At 39.5% G+C, this 22,045-nt stretch overlaps 1 protein-coding gene across 1 annotated transcript; it reads left to right on the top strand.

The window, feature by feature from the left end:
• The first annotated feature begins 1,790 nt into the window (after window positions 1-1,790).
• On the top strand, window positions 1,791-18,465 carry crispld1a (cysteine-rich secretory protein LCCL domain containing 1a). The gene is made up of 15 exons (XM_026292901.1): window positions 1,791-2,072; window positions 2,631-2,979; window positions 9,653-9,771; window positions 10,290-10,422; window positions 10,535-10,650; window positions 10,893-10,993; window positions 13,163-13,354; window positions 14,045-14,105; window positions 14,183-14,249; window positions 14,399-14,529; window positions 14,635-14,678; window positions 14,802-14,874; window positions 14,971-15,046; window positions 15,128-15,261; window positions 17,377-18,465. The coding sequence occupies exons 2-15, from the start codon at window positions 2,722-2,724 to the stop codon at window positions 17,426-17,428; spliced, it is 1,557 nt and encodes a 518-aa protein (XP_026148686.1). The 5' UTR covers window positions 1,791-2,072; window positions 2,631-2,721; the 3' UTR covers window positions 17,429-18,465.
• Window positions 18,466-22,045: the final 3,580 nt, after the last annotated feature.

The raw sequence follows: 22,045 nt of genomic DNA, 5'->3' as shown, positions 1-22,045 counted from the left end.
TAGTGAATGGAGCATCTGGACCTGTGGCTTAACAATGACTGTGAGGGTGAGACAGAAAGAGCATAGAGGAAAAGAACAACAGATACAGGGGAGGACAAGCAGAGGAATGAAAAGTGAATGTTGTTTGTGAGATACAACAAGGGAAAGGGGAAATTCTATGTGTGTGTAGACAGAAATGTACAGGTAGAGAACAAGTCCAATAGTAACAGAAAGTAAAAATAGGACATACTAAGACAGACAGACAGACAAGATGGTGGGATCCAGTAAAAAAGCATCAAAGAAAGGATAATAGAGAGAAATCTCATGAGAAACTAATACAAGAAGTCCAAGCATTAAATCATTTATATTGCTCTACCACAGGCGTAAATAGTGGTATATTTACTGGCAGCCATTGTAGTAAACATTAATCAGAGAATATCTCTTCTGTTTCAGATGACCTGACCTAAATTACCACACTGTAAATCACAGAAATCCCTGAGCAGTTGGTGAATATTTCTTTTATCCACACAATTTCATTTTATAGTCTGGGTCAGAGATGCTGACTTACAGGCAGTCTTAGTTATTTCAGCGATAACCTTATTGTAAAATAGGTCATGTTATATCCTATAAAACTTACTCTGAGGGTCTAAAATAATTGCATGTGTTACGTATGGACTCATATATGCATATTCTAAAGGTGTAACAATACAGTCATACAGTCATGTATAATACATGGCTTTGCTGCCTCACCTCTCACTTTGTTATTGTTAGATAGATACAAACATGGACACACACACACACACACATAAATATAGGGAAGTTTTAATTTTAAAGCAGATGAATGAATGTTCTTGGTGGTGCTTGCCCCCAGGGAGTTGTGAGCAAAGCAAGAGCTTTGCTATTTCAGCTGTGGTGAAAGAAAGGAGGAAGAAGCCTGCTGGTTCTGTCTGCAGAGACTCATGCACTGCTGAGGCTGAGGCCCCTCTAATGACCCAGGCAGTAAACCCTGGGTTTATGAAAGTTCAAATGCAATAGGTCCTCGATGTGAGAATTCTTCTATCATATTTAGGCCTAGAGAAGTAGGTTAAACTGCAGAGACACCCTGGTACAGAGGATTTTGTGTTCAGTACTTACTGATCTAGTGCTAAGGACGTATTATACAACATCAAGCAGACATAAAAAAGACTGAGCAAACTTACTGTGAGCATAACGTTGGCTTGGCCAACATCTGATTTATTATGTTTCAAACACACAAATGTTGTGTCTCCCCCTGTAGAAAACAAACATAGGGAGCAAAAGCACCAAGGCCTAGTGATTAGCTCCAGTTTCCACATGTGTCACATCTATGAGTGAGAATGACCAGATCACAAAGGGCAAAACTGCCTGTTTCTTTTATGGAATTTACACTATGCTGCAGCTGGAGGGGAAACAGTGACGACAGCTTCAAGGTGCGGATTTAACACAGAGTCGGTTTGTGTTTTAATACCTGGGGGCTTTTGCTACATGTTGCCACAAAGGTCTTCAGTCTTAGTGAATCTTATTTTTCTGCAGATGACAACAGGAAGTATTATACCTGAGAAGACTAGAGAGATGTTTGGAAGATCAGAGGTGCATAATGAGTTAGCGCCACAATGAATAAGCGCAGTGGTGTTAATATAATGTCACTGCTGAGACGAGAGAATTATTAAACCCAAGAATCAAAGAAAAAAAAAAATCTGCTTACACTGTATACAAGACTTCTGACCCGCACTTCTTTCTATAAACGAGTGGGACGTTTCCAGCTCGTAGAGGCGTGGTTAGGGGTGGCACTATCGAAACGCAGCCAACTTCAGGATAAAATGTGGATAAGTGATGCTTTAGCGTCTTTGGTGCAAGAATCCCGAAAGAAGAAAGACCACTTTTTCAGAAAGATGAAAACGGAGTGAAGCCGCCGTGTGTCATCTTTGATTTCCATCACACGGCCATCGACAGTCATCACCTGAGCTCTGCAACTTACTTTGAAGGCGGACTCTTCTTCTCTTCTCGCTGCAGTTTTCTCCCAGTTTCATCTCTGTGCAGATCTTACACAGCGGCTCAATTCCAGTTCATTAAAGGTAAATTATTTCCAAGGTCGTCATTAAATCAAAGCGTTGCACTTCTATTTCAATGCATTGCTCTTCACATTTCCATTACTGGCTCCGTGTCAGCCTGTGGCAGCGCTGCTGCAGGCATGCCAAGAAGTTGAACTGAAAGTATGCATACTACACATACAATACTGGCAGTGCTTTCGCTACTTCATGCATCATGCTGTACACTTCACTACAGTTATTACAGCTGTAATGTGTTAGAAGTGTTCGTTTGCGCAGAATAAAATCTGTCTGTCCTGTTTTTTGACTTCTGGAAAAAAAAAAAAAAAGCCTATTCATCAGAAGTCAACAGTAATACAGATGTCTTCCATGCACACTTCGATTCGTCATCTCCAGCCCATTTGCACTCACTGAACCCCATGAGGTTACCTATGGGGCTGCACCAGACCATGTGCCTGCAAGCCAGTGCACTGTCCTCACCAGTTTCAATACTGGCCCATGTTATTCAACAAAGCTGATGTAGAGCAACAGCTCTAATCCTTTCAATAAATCAGTTTTGCTCTGTCCTCTTTGCTCTTTTGCCAGAGTTTCTTTCTGCACCAGCACCGCTTTTCCAACCCATCCTTCCCACTTGAGTTTGAGAGGACCACCATCATTATCATCATCATTTACCAGGATGAGGCGTGTATACCCACATTGGATGATTGCTTCTCTGCTCCTGCTGCTCCAGATGGCCACTTCCATGCTGATACCTCCTAATTCTACAGGCTGGCAGCAGATTCTAGACAAATATCTGGATGAGGATGGGGACTGGTGGGAGGCCAAGCAGAGAGGGAAGAGGGCTATTACAGACAGTGACGCTCAGCTCATCCTGGATCTTCACAACAAGCTCAGAGGGCAGGTCTACCCCCCGGCTTCCAACATGGAGTTCATGGTAGGTGGGTGGAGGATGTAGATATGTTGTCAGCTCATCTTTGAGACTGATTTTCATGAGGTTGTGCGTTTAAAGTGGAAAATAGTACTTTAAAGCTATGATCCAGTTTCTGAACTCCCTAAGAATTCTTTACACTTGTGGGTCATGTAGTTTATAGTGTGCTGACCCAGTCACCAGACCAGCTGGCGTCTGTCCCACTTGGCTCACTCACAGACAACATGCCAACATCTAATCACCTTCACACATGAAGCCCAAACCACATACCTCAACCCTCTACACACATAATTCTGTACCCAGGTTATTTTGGTTTTGCCAGAAGAGAGCAATTCCACCAACCTGCCAGTAATCACATAACTAATACATTGTTTTAATCATGCGAAGATATTTGTTTGATTTTATCAATGGGCCATCATGTGCCAGTGCAGTGCCAAATCACTTTTCACAGTCCATCTGGAATCAGATCACGACACCAGGGTTGGTTTTTACCAGCTGTCTCACCTCCATTAACACACACACAAACATGCACAACACTTTCCGAAAGTTAGTGCTGCACAGATCTGGAACTTTTCCAAACACACTACATGAACAGGCACTGCTTGACCACCACAGTGCATTGCCACCAGTGCACCAGGAGGTAAAAAAATCAATACAGTGTGCCGAAAGTAATGAGGTTTTATCATGAATTCATCTCTAATTAAAGAGATGCTGAACAAAAGGTGGTATTATTCTATGGTAAAGGCACATAAACAATTCCTGCTGGGGGCAACTGCTGGACTGTGTAATTGTATAATGGAGAGTTTGGATTTAAGGACCCCTTGTGTGTGCTTGTGTGTGCATGTGTGTGCATGTGCGTGTGTGTGTGGGAAGCTCTGCTTGGCAGGCTTCTGGTTGAGGCACACTGTAGTGGAGAAATGCTGAGCCAGCAGCACACAGCTCGCTTCTACTGTCTCCTGTTACAGTTTGCTGTTTTTTTAGGTGCAGGGGCACCCAGGGGTGAAATGTAGAAAGGCATGCAACAAGAGGACGTGAGGTGAAAGTATGAAAGTAAAAGTTAGCAAGGAATACAGTAGGTAAATAAAAACGGAGGTGTGAAGATGATGAAGGAGATTTGCAAATAGAAAGTAGAGGCAGTGGAAAACTGATGAAGGTACAACAAAACATATGTCAAAATAAAAAAAGAAAGAGATACTTGGAATGGGTGCAAAGTAAAACAAGACGGTATGAATAAGTGTTTGAATTGATTTCAGATTCAATAGATGTCAATATCTTTGAGGCTTAAAATGTAAAATGATTTTTAAAAGGGGCTCCATATTTCTCTGATTATCTGTGTTCAGCTGCTGTCGCCTTTCAGAAATCTGACAGCTTCACTGTACCGGAAGACTTCATAGACATGCTCTCATGCTCTCCCTACATACACATAAATACAGATACACACATACACATACATACGTTTTCCCATCATCTCTGTTATTGCCTGCTATTGTACTAAACCATAATGTGACTGACCCTCCGTGGTGATCGCACACAGAGACCAAGAGATAACATCAGTTCAAATCCTCCTGTTTCCTCCTCTTTCATTTATTTCCTTTTTTTGCCCTCACTTGCTGCCTCCATTTCTCATCCCTGTGGCTCCGTTCCCATTCTGTCATTATCCAACACAGAGGCCCAAAAAATTCCTTGGATAAGCATTGATGCTATGTAGTGATCCACAAAACTTCAATGCAGCTTCAGGAGAGGACAGCTGTTATGCCTCTCACTCAAATGTTGACCCACGGGTATAAACACACACGCATAATGCCAGTGTTTGAAGTGCTATAAGACACATATATGACATCTTGGGACAGATAGTCCCACCTTCCTTGATGTTTAGCTTGACTTCAGTGGGCTGCACTCAAGTCTGGTGTCAGTGGCTTGTTAGGACTTATTAGGCTTATCAGCTGAACTGTCATTTTACTGCTCAGGATGATTCGTAGTTGTGTTATGAGCATGTTGTTTTCATTCTTTAAATGTATTAGGTGTAGACTAATACATCTGTCTGGAATTAGGTATATCCAGCATATTTAAATGAATGAATAAATAAATAAATAAATTAGATTTAACAGTGGTGAGCCAGTCGATTCTGAAGCAGCAAAGAGTTTCACAAAGTCGGAGCACCCACAGAAAGTGCTTGATCACTCCATTGTATGAGCCCAGAGCATGGAACAGTCAGCAGAGACTGATAGGCAGGCCTTGAAGGCCATGCAGACTCTTATATACAAACAATAAAATCTTGAATATGCTCACTTCTGGAAGAATCAGTTGAAAGGCGAGCTTCAGCATTCAGGACAAGCTGTAGATGGGAAAGAGACAACTGATTAATGCCAAAATAAAAGGCACTGCCATAATTTAAATCTAAAAGCTAACAAAAGCATGAATCAGCCTCCCCAAATCATTCATATTTAAAATAGGCTTCACCTTGCATTAAATGCATAATTAATTAAAACTATAATCACCATGTTAATGTATTTATTAAATTTAAATCCTGAGTCAAACAACACACCCAGATTTTTCACATCATGCTTCAAGTAAGCTGACAATGGCCCAAGATTAGAAAAGGAACAATAAGATTAGCTAGAGTTAAAGTTATGGTAATGACTTCAATGTTAGAAAATGTTGCTTTTGATTAAACAAATTTTTAAATACATTAATTTGCAAAGTCAGTCTCAGACTCGGGTGGGAAAAGGTTAAATAGAGTAGTCTAAACACCTTTAGTCCCACCAACTTTCCAGCAGGATCCCTCAGAGGTCACGGTCTAGATGGAAGATGGCTTCTCTCCAGTGCATCACAGGGTGTCCACTCTACTGGTTATGTCCAGAAACCTCCAAACCGAGGTGCCCTGAAACAGATGTTGACATCATGTCAACTGGCTCTAATGTTAAGAAAAGCAATGAAACCTGCTTAATATAATGCCAACAATTTAAACATTCTCCAAATGCATTAACAGTGAATAGTTTGCAAATGCACCTTTTATGAATGCTTAAGGGAACATTAGCATAAAACACTACAAGGTGCAAAACACATGTAGATGAAATGATCACGTTCTAGTGATCCTGATAGTCATCATTGGTAGCAAGGTCTCCCACATCATGGTTTCACTACTGTGATCTTGTACTGCAGCTGCAGCCCCTTTACTCTGGTGCCAATTCTGCCATTGTGCTGATTTTGCAGTTGCCTTTGCCAACAATTGGGTTTAACCAGTCTCCTTCTTCTGCTACTAACTGCTGCTGTACAGCAATAGGTTTGTGGTTTACTGCCACAAGAAATACAAGCCACCATTACTACTATTGCTACTATTACTGATCATGGAAATGTGCTTTTGTGCATTTACTATGTATTATATTTTAGTAGATGATATTTGGTAGTTGTCAAAATCAGTGACACCACTTCAAGTTCAGGTAAAGCCTACAATAACTGTCTGTCCTATTCTTGTCCTACTATGTCATTGTTGTAAGGAGATCCAATTATAATATAATGTTATAGATATTAGGTAGTTGACTATGAATCATGATAAATGGGATAGGCAACACATGCAGATAATTTAATCCATATTGTTGTGAAAATAGTAATTTGCGATTTAACATAAACACACTGACGCACATAGGATATAGGATATATGCTTTTCCATGACATAATGTACAGTATTTTTTATTACTGATCTCCAACTTTGAGCTTCTTATAAAGTCACTCTTGTGTTTTCTGTGTTGTGTTCAGAACATCTTATCACTTTTTCTCCTCAACCTATCTACTTTTTTCTAAGCTACATGTGTATTGTCTGTAATTTGCAAATTTGCATATCTTTCCTGTTTGTCAGTATTTCTGTAGGACTCCATACACTACTGATCATGAACAGGAAACAGAAACTTGCAAAGGAAGTATCTCACTGTACCAAATGGAATGCAACCAATTGACCAATGACGAGAGCGAGAGAAAAAAAAAAAACACAAATGAAGTGTTAAGCCAAATAAACTCCACATTGTGCATGGTGCTGAAAGAAAGGGACATATTTTTATGGGCCCCAGCAGAAGTGCAGTTGTGGTGGATGGGGGGTGTTGGCCTCCCCTGCTGTGCTAACTGTGTAAATGACAGCACCTTGACAAGCCAGCTGCACCCTGTACAAAATTCAGCAACCAAAAAATATGGTTCTCAGGTGATTTGTTGTGAGCCTGTTTCCTGCTGGAATGAGCTCCTCAGCAGGAACAGAGCTGCTTGTGTTTACAATGAAACTACATGCCTGTGCAATGTCACTTAAATGTTGACTGTTTAAAAATTGAATCGCATTATAAGGATTGTATCATTTTTAATTTTAGGTGAAGGTTATTTCATCTTATGTATAATTTTTAAAAAAGCAGATTAGACAAATTGAAAATGCAACACAAGCTCAATGTACCAACAAAAGTGAGTAAACTTGTTATCACTGATTGTGCCTGTGATTTGCAAGTAATGTACTAGTTATAAAATGACTAGTCAACCTTTCTCATTCTTGACCCTGGGTAATGTCTAATGCAACCTTACTCCTCATAGTAGGGAATTCCTTGAACAAGTAAGAAACATACAACAGATAGTGAGACTTCAAACCATGGCAGAATGTACAGGAGCTTCAGTACGCTACTGAAACCAAGTCAAAACACAGTCGCAGCAGTGGTTAGGAGGTGCTGGAAGAAGAGATATAATACCAGTAATAATGTAAGCTGCATAAAATGACACCGTGCACGATTCACCATGTACACAGGCCTTCATTGAACAGATAGATGAGTGCTTCTGACTTGGCACAAGGATGGATATTGGTCTACACCCAATATCTATAGACAGTTTCCAAGAGAAAAATCATTTCCCACATAACTGCAGATCAGTTGTTTTCCAAAGAACACGAGAAAAGGATTCATGAATATTGGCAGAACATTCATTGGTCATATAAAACCAAAATACATTTGTTTGGGTCACATGGGCTCCGGCATGCTTAGTGTGGACCTTGCCAGAACTAACACAGCAACTTCATAGTGCTGACCATGAAACATAGAAGTTGGATTTTGCAAACTTGGGGCTACAGTAGTGCAAAGAGTAGCAGAAATGAAATGTACAGATGACTAAATGAATTCAAGTTTGTACCAAATGACAGAATAAAAAGATGAGTTCCAGTCTCATTAAGCTCAAGAAGTAGAGGAAAACTATGAACACTTTTAGAGTATTTTAAAGCTGAAGGTAAAGCAATAAAACCCCTTTAGCACAGAGAAGATAAGAAACAAGATCATTTATGAAGAGCAGATTCATATGAGACTATTATCATCCATGCCCAGGAGGATCCTACCTGTTGTGAAAGATAAATGCGAACTTACATGTTAAAAAAATAAAACAATGGCTTCATTCCTCTTGGGTTTTGGCTAAAATAAAATCAAATTGTATTAAATATTAAGGATTTGTGATTATTTAACATTTTAGAGATACTGAAAGGGGACTTATGCAGGCTTGTGGTATACTGTTTTATTATTTATTTTATTCTTATTATTATTTTGAGAAGGTCATGAGTCATGACTGTGATAGACACATAATCAACAATGTTCCCCAAGGAGACACTGTAGCCAGAATTCATTAGCGGTCTCCCATTACTGATGATGACCAGGCATTGGCCTCTTTAGTGTATTTCAGCATTATTAGCTGTTGTACTTGTAAAAAGAGATAATAATAGATATGATACTACTGACCTACTAGGTTTATTGTGTGTTTTAGGAGTAATGAAGATTGGTGACTGAGGAGGCAAAGGTGGAAGTGAAGGAAGTGGGCGGAGTTACATTTTGGCATCTGTTAATAGATTTTAGTGAATGCAAGCTTATGATTTCCAGGGTTCATGTGTGAAATGTGAAAACATTTGACACCTCCATTGGTATACTATGTTGGTATAGCATGTGCTCTAACATTTACGCACACACACACATGTGACTTCATTGAGTTTCTTTTAGAAACATGTTACATTAGACTTCCCACACTGAAGGTTAAATTCAAAATGTGCAATTAAAAGAATATACAGTGTCCTTCAAAAGAGCTACAGTGGGTGTAACATTTTTATAGTAGAATGTGGGTCAGCAGAGAGGAAGGACGCTCTGTATTCCCAGAAAAACCCAAAATGAGCATATGATCCCTCTATATCCAACCTGAGCCTGAGTGGGCAACTCAGAGAGAGGCAAAGTGAAGCAACAGCTTGCACCCTGACAGTTCACCAGAGACATATGGAAGACATTAAGGAAAAACAGCTTTTGAATTTTTTGAATAACACTCAATCTAACGGGAAAATCCATCTGGCACAAGTCAGCTGAGCAGCAATAAGAAAGCCAGAAAAGAAAGCTCTTGTCAGCAGCAACACATTAACAGTTCTGCACTTACTTTATAAATGAGTGTAGCTACTTAGTCAGACTCTTCACAGACATATTTTAGCTCCTAGTCTTAACTTATTGACATATGATACTGTAAGTAACACTGATTTAAGAAGTCTTTAGGTAACACCATCTCATCACAGCTCAACAAACCCTGTACAGCAGTGAGTGTCTTCAGATATTCCTATAATTTACTGTCAATCAGTAGCAGAGCAAGAAGCATTGAACTGTATTCAACCTTATTATATTTAATTGTATCTTCTACGCAGGTGTGGGACACAGAGTTGGAGCGTACAGCAGAGGAGTGGGCTGAGACCTGTTTGTGGGAGCATGGTCCTGCTGGATTACTGCCACAGATTGGACAGAACCTAGGAGCACACTGGGGAAGGTAGAAAATTTAAGGTCTACTATCTATCTATCTATCTATCTATCTCTCTATCTATACACACATACATATATATGTACTGTATATATAATACATTATATAATATATGTGTATAATACACATATATATGTATATAATACACACACACACACACACATATATGTGTATATATATATATATATATGTATATATTGTCAAACAGTTGGCTCAGACCCAGCCCAGATAACGATATCTTTCATGATTTGGTAACATATAGATTAGGAATAGGATGAAAATATGTTCCTGAATAGGAGTACAGTAAATATACCACCCAGTCATAGAGTGACTATTGTTACTGTAACACTACAATGCAGCCTATTGTATGGGCATCATGGATCATGCCTGTATCGTAGATTCTTGAAAGCAAAGCTACAATAAGCAGAGAACAGCTTTGATGTATAATACCAAATCCCACACCAACAGCAAAACAAGAGAAGAAAAGTATTGTTTGAATATTGCCATCACAGCATACATCTTTCCAGGTATCGTCCACCCACGTTCCATGTGCAGGCCTGGTATGATGAAGTGAAAGACTATTCCTTCCCTTACCCTCAGGAGTGTAACCCCTACTGCCCCTTGAGATGCTCTGGCCCAGTTTGTACTCATTACACACAGGTAGTTAGATATTGATCATACCATTTCAGTATTTTGAAGACTTTAGTAATTACAGGCTGTACAATCAGTACTGTCATGTGTACTTAATCTCTCTTCTGTCATTCTTTTGTAGCTTGTCTGGGCCACCAGCAGTCGAATTGGCTGTGCCATCAATTTGTGTTACAATATGAATGTGTGGGGACAGATTTGGGCCAAAGCTGTCTATCTAGTCTGCAACTATTCACCAAAGTAAGTGGCTTTTTTGTGACATACTTTTCCTGTTAAATGGTTGTCATTCAGGCCACGAGAAAGAGGATCAATAAGCTTGTGCTTCATTTTTAAAAAGTATGTGCCATTTGCTGCTATATTTTGAATGTTCTTTCAGTCATAGTTGAAAATCAGAATGGTCACATGTATTAGTTATCAGTTTTGTTGAAGTAGTTGGTACTCTGTTTATGCCACAAGGTTTACTTGTTATGTGACCTGAACAGGGGCAACTGGTGGGGCTATGCGCCTTACAAACATGGGACACCTTGCTCTGCGTGTCCCCCCAGCTATGGAGGAGGCTGCAAGGACAACCTCTGCTACAAAGGTATGAGAAAACAGAGTAACATAAAGTGTGAATGCCTGAGGCATGGATGGATAACTGACCTACCGGGCACAGGCCAGGGACTTCCTGGATCCTCTGTATGAAGCATTGGAAAATCAATAAAATGACTACAAAAAGACAAAAAAACACAAAACAAGTAAAAATAGACACAAAATGACTGCAGACATGGAACAAAACTGTTGTAAGTGAGAAAGGGATGTGGTGAGTCTGAGATAAGGGGAGTGGATTCTGGGTTGGTAGGGAAGCAGGGCGAGGCTGGGTGTGTAGGGAATGGTGGACAATGGCACGGCAGGTCACTGGAGTAGGCAGGCAGGTTGATTTAGAGGTTGGACAATCAGGCGGATGAGTTGGAGAGAAGCAACTGGCCAAGCAGTAGTAGCAGTGATCAGGTAATGTGGCTGAAACTGGCAATGGTCTGGTAGATGACTACAGAGTTTGCAGCAGTCCTGGAGAGGAGATTGCAGAGCAAGACGTCCAATCAGGTGAAGAGTTTTGGAGGAACTGGCTTTGATAGTTGATTAGCTAATCCAGTGCAGGTGTGCCATCCTCCATGCAGCTCAGGAGGAGAGCAGGGCAAAGCACCATCTTACCTGACAGCGCAAAGTGAGTGGAGGGGTGTGGGAAGGGGAGACTCAGAAGCTCCAAAGTCGATTAGAAACCACAGAAGCCACCAGGTCACAGGGCATCCCCCAGGCCTGTCAGGGTGGGACTGATGAAAGTCCCTGAAAAGGTTGGAATCTGATATTAGTAGGTGCAGAATCCATGACCTCTCTTCAGTACCTTAATCCTCCCAGTCAACCAGGCAATGAATACTCCAACCCCAGTGATGCACACCAAACAACCTTCTCACTGTATAGGCTGGAAAATCATTAGTGAGCCAGATAGGAGAAGAGGAATTGACAGGAGGGCTGAAAGGGTGAGACACATGGAATGTAGGCTGATGTTTGAGGTACCTTTAATCTGATTGAAGATGCATTATTTACTTTATCCACTTCAAAATATTCAACAGAGCAGAAGTTTCTTAAAATCAGTCCTGAGGGAGATTTATTTAGTGGAAATCTAAACTAGTCATTCTAGCCTCTCTCAGTGGAAAGGATCCACATTGCTCTGACCATGCTGGAGATTTACAAGCCTCTTGACTGCGTCAGTAGTTTAAATTGGATGATCGAATATCAGCTTAAGCTCCTCCACAAACTTAAGATATAAGAAAGACATCAGTATTACACATCAGCTTCAATTCCAGTATTTTCCCTCTCAATGAGCCTGTTAAACAAGACACTTTAGAATGATCTGTAGGATAGGTAATGGATTTCCAGTCAAAAACAAGAGAAATCTGTAGCAGGAATCCTTGGCACTTTTCCTGGGTCCCCTAGATCTTGTTCCCAAAGGGAAACTGGAGATTAGAGGGGAATCAACATTGCCTGGGCCAGAGAGAAGGAGCATTGAAGAACTGTGAAAATGGGAAGATCAGGTTGGGTGGTGAGTAATTTTGAGATGTTCTCAATTTGAGTTGCGATCCAAGAGGGAACAAAGAGCTTGGTTGTGCCATCTTTGACTGGGGGACTTGTGAACTGAATCCGCATCTGCTGGGTCCATGCTTGGCCAGTTGGAGTTGGTAAGGGGGGACAAGGGGTGTTGTTTGTGGATATGGTATGTCTTTGTGGTTGGAGAGGGGCTTGCAAGGTATGGAGTGGTAGAGTTATGTGCTTGCAGAGAAGCCAGGTGAGGCTGGAGGGTAGGGAACTAAGCAGGCAGATTGGCAGGTGAGTTGGGGAGAAACAGTTGGTCAAGTAGTATGGCTCACAGGTGAGTCACAGGTAAAATGGTCAAAGTTGGCAGAAAACCAACAAAATAACTGAAAAGATGCAAAAAAAAAAAAAACCCCACAAAGACATGCACAATAATTAAAAAAAATGTAACTAGAACAACAAAACAGTTGCCAAACACCTACAGTACAAAGATATGCAAAAAGTAGAAAGATAGACAAAATAAGCACAAAAAAGAAACACACTGACTACAAGTAATATGGTCAATGTGTGTGTCTTGTATGTGGGAGGATCCTTTTACATGTCTCTGGGTCTCACTGTCTCATAATTTCTTCATGAAAAACTTACATATTATTATACTCTGTTTTTGTGACTTTACTTAAAGATGACAGTTCCTATGCTCCACAAGTGGAAAAGGAAGAAAACAATTTCATCGAGCAGGAGGCCCCCCACACTCCACTGAATCCCTGGTCCAGGGCCTCCAAGAATGAGTCTCCAAGTCTCCCTGCCCCAGCCTCCACCAAGCCCCCAACAGAGGACCTCCAGAAGAATGAAGTAGTCAACACACAGCAGATGTGTAAGCTGCCATTTAACTGTTTATTCTGGGTCTAGTTTCATCTTAAAATGGTGGTGTAGGATCTGGTTTGAGGGATGGGAGGAGTAGAGAGTGGTAAGAATTATAGGACAATATCTAACCTCCACTCAGTTAAGACAAAGAAAACATTGCTTTTCAAAACTTGGTGAAAACCCAAAGAATTGTGAAAAGCTGCTCACTCAGTATTGGAGAAGCAATAATAGATGAGAACCACAAAAAAAGACCAGAAATATTTTTCTTGCAATTTATCATAAATTGTCTTTATGTTCTGTAGTCAATATCTGTCATCTCCCTGATGAACACTGACAGTTTCTGAAGTGTACTTAATATTGCAAGTCACTCTTACAAGAGGGAGGGGAATCTATTTTAGCATGATGTCTTGAGTGTGTGTTGCTTTTGGCTGACTGAGACAGGTCAGAAGGGCTCACTGTGGTTTTTAAATGGCTTCCTCTCTGCAGCACAAGCGGCCTGAACTTGTAAGTTGAGACACTTCCACCAGTGTTGCTCACCACCTTGAACCTTGAACAGGAATTGTTCTCTTTAGTTTTTGAAGTGTCATCACATCAATAACCTTTTCACTCCAATGAGGCTTTTGGAGGCTGGTCATCTGAATCAATTCATACATGTTGGTTTCTGTAAATGTACTGAAAGGTATATATGTATGTGTTTCAGCTCAGCTTGTGTCCTGTGACACCAAACTTCGAGACCGGTGCAAAGGGACACCATGTAATAGGTACGATTAAGATTATATATATGAAATAACACAATAAAAATGTAACTTTTCACCTATTGTTTTGTATTAATCTACAGGTATGAGTGTCCAGCTGGGTGCCTTGATGTTACAGGAAAAGTAGTTGGGACAGTATACTATGACATGGTGAGTACACAGGCTGAATAATCCAAATTGTGTTGGGTATGTTTAGTTCCTTCAGTGATCAGTATTATGCCAATCAACAGCTCAGTAACACCTAGAAGAGCCATTTGTTTCCAAGTGCATCAAATGCCATAAAATGTTCTTCTTTGCAGCAATCCAGTCTGTGCAGAGCTGGACTACATGCAGGTGTCATAGATAATGACGGAGGATGGATGGATGTAACAAGACAGGGCAGAAAGGACTTTTTCATCAAGTCTAACAAGAATGGAGTCCACTCTTTAGGGTATGACAATGATAACTGAACTAGCATTATCCTAAATTTATGCTGATGATATTTGATGAGTAGGAATAATGTAGTCTCATGTAAATGTGCATTTCTTCTTAACAGAAAATACCAAAGTGCTAATTCCTTCACAGTTTCCAGAGTCACAGGTTAGTTTGACGACATTGTGACAGTGCAATTACAGATATGTTACATTCTTACATATTAAATTGCTTAATAAGAGCTGTGCTGCAACTACTTTTGTTGGCCCTGACTACGTTTCTCTCCTACAGTCAAAGCCATCACATGTGAAAGCACAGTTGCACAGCTATGTCCTTACCAGAAGCCTGCAAAACATTGTCCAAGGTATAAATCGCAGTGTCTGCCTGCCATGTTGATTCACAAAGCCCACGCCTTTATGTAATTCTAGTCCTAACCCTTGCCCAACTTTTCTCTTTGTAGGTTATATTGCCCAAGAAACTGTTTAGAAGAGAGTCCTCACATTTCCAGAGTAATTGGCACCAGAATATACTCTGATGTAAGTTTACCTCCTCATGTATTTTTTATGAATTTAGAGACAGAAATAAATCAACATTTCTCTTTTACCCTTCCTTTGTAGACGTCCAGTATATGCCAGGCAGCAGTCCATGCTGGAGTCATTAGGAACGACATGGGTGGCTATATTGATGTGATGCCAATGGAGAAACGGAAATACTACATTGCCTCATACCAAAATGGCATTTTCTCAGAGAGGTATGTGAAGGCTCAGGGGTGATTTGCTACTAACAAGGGCATTTTCAGTTTGCAGGTAGCTAAGGTTATTTCATGATTATTGCATATGATTTTCATTTAAAACCTACCACCTACCTACTGTTTGTAACTGCACTGAATAGAGTGAGGATATCAGCTATTGTGATGTAGAATTATTTTTTTAAGGAAAGTGCTTGTCCTATGTCAGAATTCTTTCTCAGATCTTTGGAAAAGAGTGAAAGGGTTAATTTGCTGGAGCTTAAAGTAGAAGAATGAGAAATCACGGGCTCTCAGGTAGAGACAGATTTATTCACCTTGTTGACCTAATCATTTCAGGTAACAGGCAGTTCATTAGCTCCTTTATGTAGTACACATGGGAGGCTGACTAGCATACTTGTAGCCTAAAATAATGTTGTTTTTTTTTTGTAGTAAGACAAAAATGGCAACAACTGTACAAATGTGTGAATCAGATCTCAACAGACTGGTATCATATTAAGGCATTTTTATACCCAATCACAATCTGCTTTACTGAGCTCACATAAAGTCAAATTAAAGAGTGCAGGAAAAAGCCAAAACATGAAACAGGCTGTCACTAGCACCTGAAACATATGAGATATAAATCGTGTTAGATTTTAGACAGGTTTAGTTTAGTCCATCCATAGTGGACTCCACTTTAACTTCAACCAACCGGAGAGAATAGTTTCTGTGCCAGACCTCTTCCTTTCCATTTTGGTAAAACACAAATGAATCTCCAAATATTGGCCAGCAATGAAATTTGACAAGACAGGGGAAACAAAATCAGGTAATATAAAATAAAAACATATTTTTGTAGACTGTAGTCCCATGGTCTAGTTATGTGTACTCTAGATAATGACTATGTAGACAGTGCATCTTACTGTCTTACTGCCTACATAGTCTACGATAAGCCTCCATGTAACACCACAAGTATTCATAGGATAAAACACCTCAAACATAAAATAGCAAGTTTGCAATCAGACCAGCTTATATTCAGGACAGGTGAATATTTAGTACAAAGGAATATTTTTACTTCTATCACTGCTATTTTTCCATATCAACTCTTAAGAGAAGGGGTGAGAGTAGACCACATTGCTTGGAGCCATGTGCTAACACAGAGTAGAAAACAAGAGACATCATTGGTTTATACGTCAGCTATACTGGAATGTTAAGAAGCTTAAACTATGAACAAAGTACTCACCAAATTCAAGTCAATTTAGAGTAAAAAATATTCTATTCTGCATAATCATGTTGCTCTTTTACAGTAAAGAGACAGAGATTGTTTGACTTTAGAGATCAGGCAATGTACTAATGCCTCTCTGTGGTATGGAATAACGTTGCTTCTGGCAGGATGTAGAGAGTAAAGATCCGACCGAGAGTAAAGATCCTACAACTCTTTCTATGAAATGAGTTTTCAGTGAGCAAAAGGAAAATACATTTAACTGTTAACAATGAGCTTGTATTTGTCTAGGAAAAGACTTTTTTGATGCTAAAAAAATTGAAAGCATTTGTTTAGTCTGTGCGGTACCAGTTTCCAACAGCCTTATGGTTACAGGTTCTATACCAGCCTCTGCCTAAACCTAAAAGTGACCCATATCCTCTGTAGTCTGGTCCCATTTTAGAAATATTACATTTTACCAACTGAATAAACACTGTTTACATGAACTATGTAGAGGAGATAAAGTTTTACTTATTCTACAGCCTTCCCTTGCTCTCTTTTATCCTCTCTCTCCTCCTTTGTCTTCCCCCACTACATTTATCTTTGTCACACTGCCGAGATGCATAATGTCTGTTATCTGCCCCTCATTTATCTATATAGTTTAAGTTAACATGTCAGTCATTGTTGGGTTGACATATTGAGTCCTTTGTCTGTAAAAACTAGCGGTTTATCTGTTTTTTCATGAAGCCTCAGCTTCTTTCTGTTTGTGTTCTATCTGTCATCTGAGTCCCTGACAACACAGACATAGACATTTCTCCATTAAACCTGAAGTCTGTCTGTTTGTGTGTCATCTATGTGTCTCTGCATAAGGCTGGGATATGTGACTTATCTGATGCATGTCGCATCCACACTGACTGTCCTTCATGTTTCCCTGTTCCCTGCAGCCTTCACAACCCTCCTGGAGGGAAGGCGTTCAGGGTGTTCGCTGTGATTTGAGCGCCCCAGAGAGCAGCCCCACCAAACAGAGAGCACACTCCAGCTGTTGAATATGCAGTAATCAAGCCCTGTTGTCAAACTCAATGACCGAAATGTTTATGGCTTTGCTACAATTCAGGGGTTAGAGGTCATCCCCATGGCAGCGTGAACATAGCAACAAAAACCTGACACATACACAATATGAACCTGTCTGTACTCCTTTGTTTTTGTTTTGTCATGTTTAGTGCGAAACCTCCTAAACAAGAAATATCTCTGGTTTGCTAATATTTAGTTGTACATATCTGTTAATAGTATAACATTTGTTTTTGTCTTTGTGCCATTGCCTTGCCTTTTAAACATATACCTGTCTCATGAAGAAATCCTTTGATATATACAGTTTAAGGAAGGCTCTAAGGATGAATATCATTTTACTACCTGCCACATTTTACTGGTGCTCTGTAGAGCTGTTTTGTCATATTTTGTATTTTTTAATGACAGGGGAACAGATTGTTATTCATTTATTTTTATATGATTCTGCTTTATATCAAAATGTTTTTTAAAGGATGCTGCTGTCTGTATTTTGTATTGTTATTATAACTGCCAATATGATGGACTTTTCCTTGTTTGTTTTAACTAATGTGGTTTAGTTAAGATTTCCTGCAGGTCAGGAAGTACACTCATCCCTCATAGGTGTCATTCTCTAAAACAAAACAAAACTGTGTGGCCAACTTCATGTGTTGCATTTTATTTGTTACCCCACCCAAACATGTTTCTGGTCATATTGATTCCTCTGCCTGATAAACATGAATAATACTAAGTAGTATCAGTTTTTTTTCACACAGTATGTTGAGGAGGGGTGATTTAATTTACGTTTATAACTGATTACATGTTTTGTTTAATTTATAAATCATAATCAAATACCAAATTCCCTTCAAACTAAAACAGCGATGATGAAAGCAGCATCTGCTTTTGACCTACTGCCTCAAAAACTGCAAAATTATTATGTTAAATTTATTTAAAGTGATAAATATCTCTTTCAGGCTATCATTATTGTTGTTGTTGTTTTTCCTGCATATTTGTTTTTCCTATTTTTGAAGTTTACTTTCAAGTAACGTGTAACACTCAGACAGACAGACTGATTATTTTTAGCCTAAGACATCACAGAACCACAGATTTATTTCAACCTAAAACATGGTCAAAAATAAATCTTTGTTGAAATGTGAGGTTTTGGAAAAATAATATTTTACAGTTGCAGACCTTGACAGTAAATGTCTTTTTTTCAGTCTACAAATGAAAATGCTGCACATCACGTAGCTTAAACTGGCTGATACTGGTCCTCTGAAACCGGAAAACCATGTCCACAGAACGTCAGAAGGCTGCCAGTGATCCTTGAACAGTTCATCTGATATGGGTCATAGTAGCCTGATATTAAAGTGAACAATCTGTGCTAAAACCTCAATGGTAATGAGTCAAAACACATTTGCTCTAATCCAGTGGACAAGCACGCAGAACCAAAACACAAATGATCAAAGTCACGGAAGTGGGTGGGCTTTCTGGGTTGAATAAAGACACAACCCAATTCCCAAGATTTCCAGGTTTGTAGCTGAATTTTAAGGAGAACCTGCACCACTGACATGACATTTTTTGAGGACCTGGCACCACCCATCACAATATCCCTACTGGTTATTTACACCTTGGATAGCAGGAAGATGATTTTAAATGTCCCAGTTTCCCTCTAAGGGTCTGTCACCAGGGAGTGGAGTGATCATTCTTGATTTCCTGTTGAGCAGAAATGGAGCAAAATGACCAATCCATAATGGGTTCCACTGATGGATAGGCCATCCATTTGCTCCCAGGTTATATGAGAGAAAAGAGAGGTACACATCAGACAGATGTCAAAATTCACAGTAGGGTGTAATCATAGCTGAGGCTCTGAAAAATAAAATGCTAGCGGAGACAGAAAGAGACAACTTGGAGAACACACAAACCTGAAACTAAAAAAAAAGTAGCTTCTCTTGGCCTATCACAAGAATGACATTATGTGCCATCTGCAGTTTCTCATCTTTTCCTAAAGTTAAGTGTATAAACAATAACCTTCATAAAAATAAGTGATGCATGTGCAATTGTGTAACATTGCCAAACACTATCAGTTAAAAAATGCAGTTGAGTTCAAGTTATTAAGAAAGAGGTCCAACACCTCAGGTGATAATGACAGATTGTTGTGCGCCTTCATTTGTGACCCAGCTGACAGATGAAGGTGCATTAGGAGCAAAGTGACAGAACAACAGCCATTGGCCCATTAGGACCAAATATACTGAGTTCTGTGAAAACAGATGGGATGAAAGACAGGCTTGCAGCTACCAGGGTCCGCATGGTGCCACCAGTGTTTTCAGACTGTCGTTTAAAATAAGGAAGGCCATTAATAACCCCTCACTATGCTAGTCTCTGCTGCAGTCTGGCACTTCTTGCAGAGCTAAATGTGGCTCTGCATGGCAGTTGACTGTGTGTCTGTCAGTGAGACCATATATACCTGAGGGGTGGCAAAGAGACAAGTGAAGCAGGCAGTTTTTATGTGCTTCTGCATTTGTTTATCCTGTATATATGTGTGTATTTACAGTATATTTGTGTTTGTATTTCTGTGACTTACTCACTTGTTTATGTGCTTGGTGTCTGTACCGTTTGTCCCTCTATGGTTGGATAGGAATCAGATATCAGCGCTGCAGTCGGGGAAGCTGCCTGTAGTGAGGCGAAAAGTTATGAGTGCCAGCGGTAATGACTACTCTCTTGACAAACCTTTACTTTGGCAAATGAACAAAACATTAAATTTGACAGGGAGTAGGTTTTCTCCGATGACATAGCCACACTATGTATGTGTTTTTAATGAGTGGCAAGGTGACTCATATAATTATTAAGTTATTTTAGGTCTTTGTGCTATTAAAGAAAACCTCTGAAAAACAGTAGGCATTAGATTTATAATAAACTCATTACCAACTGGCTTTTCTATGACCAACCCATCCAATGATTTAATTTTAAGTTGGTGAACTGTAATTGAACATCAGATATTCACATTAATACTTTCAATCTGTTAACTGTGTAAAAGATGGATGCTTAAATATTTGTAAAATATTTTTGATCTTGCCAAAGAAATTTGTGACATTTTACCCTTACTGGACTATTTTAGTGAGGAGTGTGGCCTAATACTGTCACATCAGAAGTAAGGTATGCTAATCTGTCATGTGAGCTGTAGTGCATATTGAATCCTGGAACAAAATAATACAATTTGAGAGTGCAGCTACCTGATGTTAACAAGTCAGGCTTGGCAACTGTTGAAGAGGAACCCAAATAAAGGAGGCTTTTTAAGAAAAAAAAGTTCTTTAGAAACATGCTGGAGCAAGATTATTGTGTTCATATAGGTCTACTTCATAATCAGGTCAGTAAACCTTAACTGAGGTAGTTACTCGTCGAAAATTATGCTGTCCCAAAAGAGAACTATGTTCTCTATGTAACTAAGTCTCTCACTGTCTTCTTCTCTCATGTACACAAGTCTCTCTATGTGCAGAGGCGGAGGTGCGCACCCCAGATTCAGGGCTATAGTGGGAACATGTAAATGTTGTTTACCTGCCTTTCAAATCCTGGCAGAAGATTGTGCAACCACTAACGTTCAAAAACTGGGCTCTTAGTTTCTTTTTACAATTTCTAGGGTCACTCATTTTACATCTACAAAACAAACAAACACACTTAGTGTTAAAGAAGACTGTAAACAAGGCAGGAGCTGCTTTCATGTGACAGAATGATTCAGAGTTCAGTGGAAAGATATGACATCTTGAATGAAAGTAGAAACATGTCAAAAGAACAATGTTTTACATACAGTTGTCTTAAGTGCTGTCTTGTTGATTTATTGTCTATTAAGTTGGCTTGAAGGTAGCTCTAAAGTCGACCATACCATCATTCATATTACATTCATTTAATAATCCTAACTATAGTTATAATAATAATCCTGAATTTCCCTTCATAGACGAATGACATTTATCATGTTATTAACACTGTGAGAGGCTGAGTAACACACAGAAACAGATTTAGGATTAGCACAGGAGTCAAAGACACATAGGAGGCAACCTCTGAGAGGGCTAAAAAACCTTCAAGTCTAATTTACAAATATTTTTTAAGACATAATCTTAATCTACCCAAAATGTGTGAGTACTGTACACTTACTGTATCTTATCCTTCTAGGATTGTGGAAAGGCTGGAGACAATCCCAGCTGACATTGCGTTAGAGGGGGTGTACATCCCAGACACATCACTAGTCTATCAGAGGACCGTCACATAGAAACAGACAAACACTCTCATTCACACCTTTAGAGTCACCAATTAGCCCTAACTCCAAACTGCATGTCTTTGGACTATGGGAAAACCAGAATACCTGCATGATATGATATATGATATGATATAATGTGATATATCATATATCATATATCATATATATATATATATATATATATACCACAGCGATAGATATTTATTGTCAACAATTTGCACGTGCACATTGACACCAACACTGACATTTTTTTTTTTTTTTTTTTTGTATAAATGGGTGTCAGTGAAGCAGTTTTTTGCTCAGGATGCCAATGTGAGCCACAT

The sequence above is a fragment of the Mastacembelus armatus genome, chromosome 20, assembly GCF_900324485.2.
Source record: "Mastacembelus armatus chromosome 20, fMasArm1.2, whole genome shotgun sequence".
In the NCBI taxonomy this organism is placed as follows: Eukaryota; Metazoa; Chordata; class Actinopteri; order Synbranchiformes; family Mastacembelidae; genus Mastacembelus; species Mastacembelus armatus.
The sequence above is the reverse complement of the archived record's forward strand: the minus strand, read 5'-3'. Positions and strand labels throughout refer to the sequence as shown.

What these genes read in the sequence shown, in the direction of transcription:
- crispld1a (XM_026292901.1), top strand. Translation starts at nt 2,722, where the DNA reads ATGAGGCGTGTATACCCACATTGGATGATTGCTTCTCTGCTCCTGCTG. An exon ending in GTCTGCAACTATTCACCAAA is followed by an intron (nt 10,651 to 10,892) that starts GTAAGTGGCTTT and finishes TGACCTGAACAG; the next exon opens with GGGCAACTGGTGGGGCTATG. An exon ending in AATGGCATTTTCTCAGAGAG is followed by an intron (nt 15,262 to 17,376) that starts GTATGTGAAGGC and finishes TGTTCCCTGCAG; the next exon opens with CCTTCACAACCCTCCTGGAG.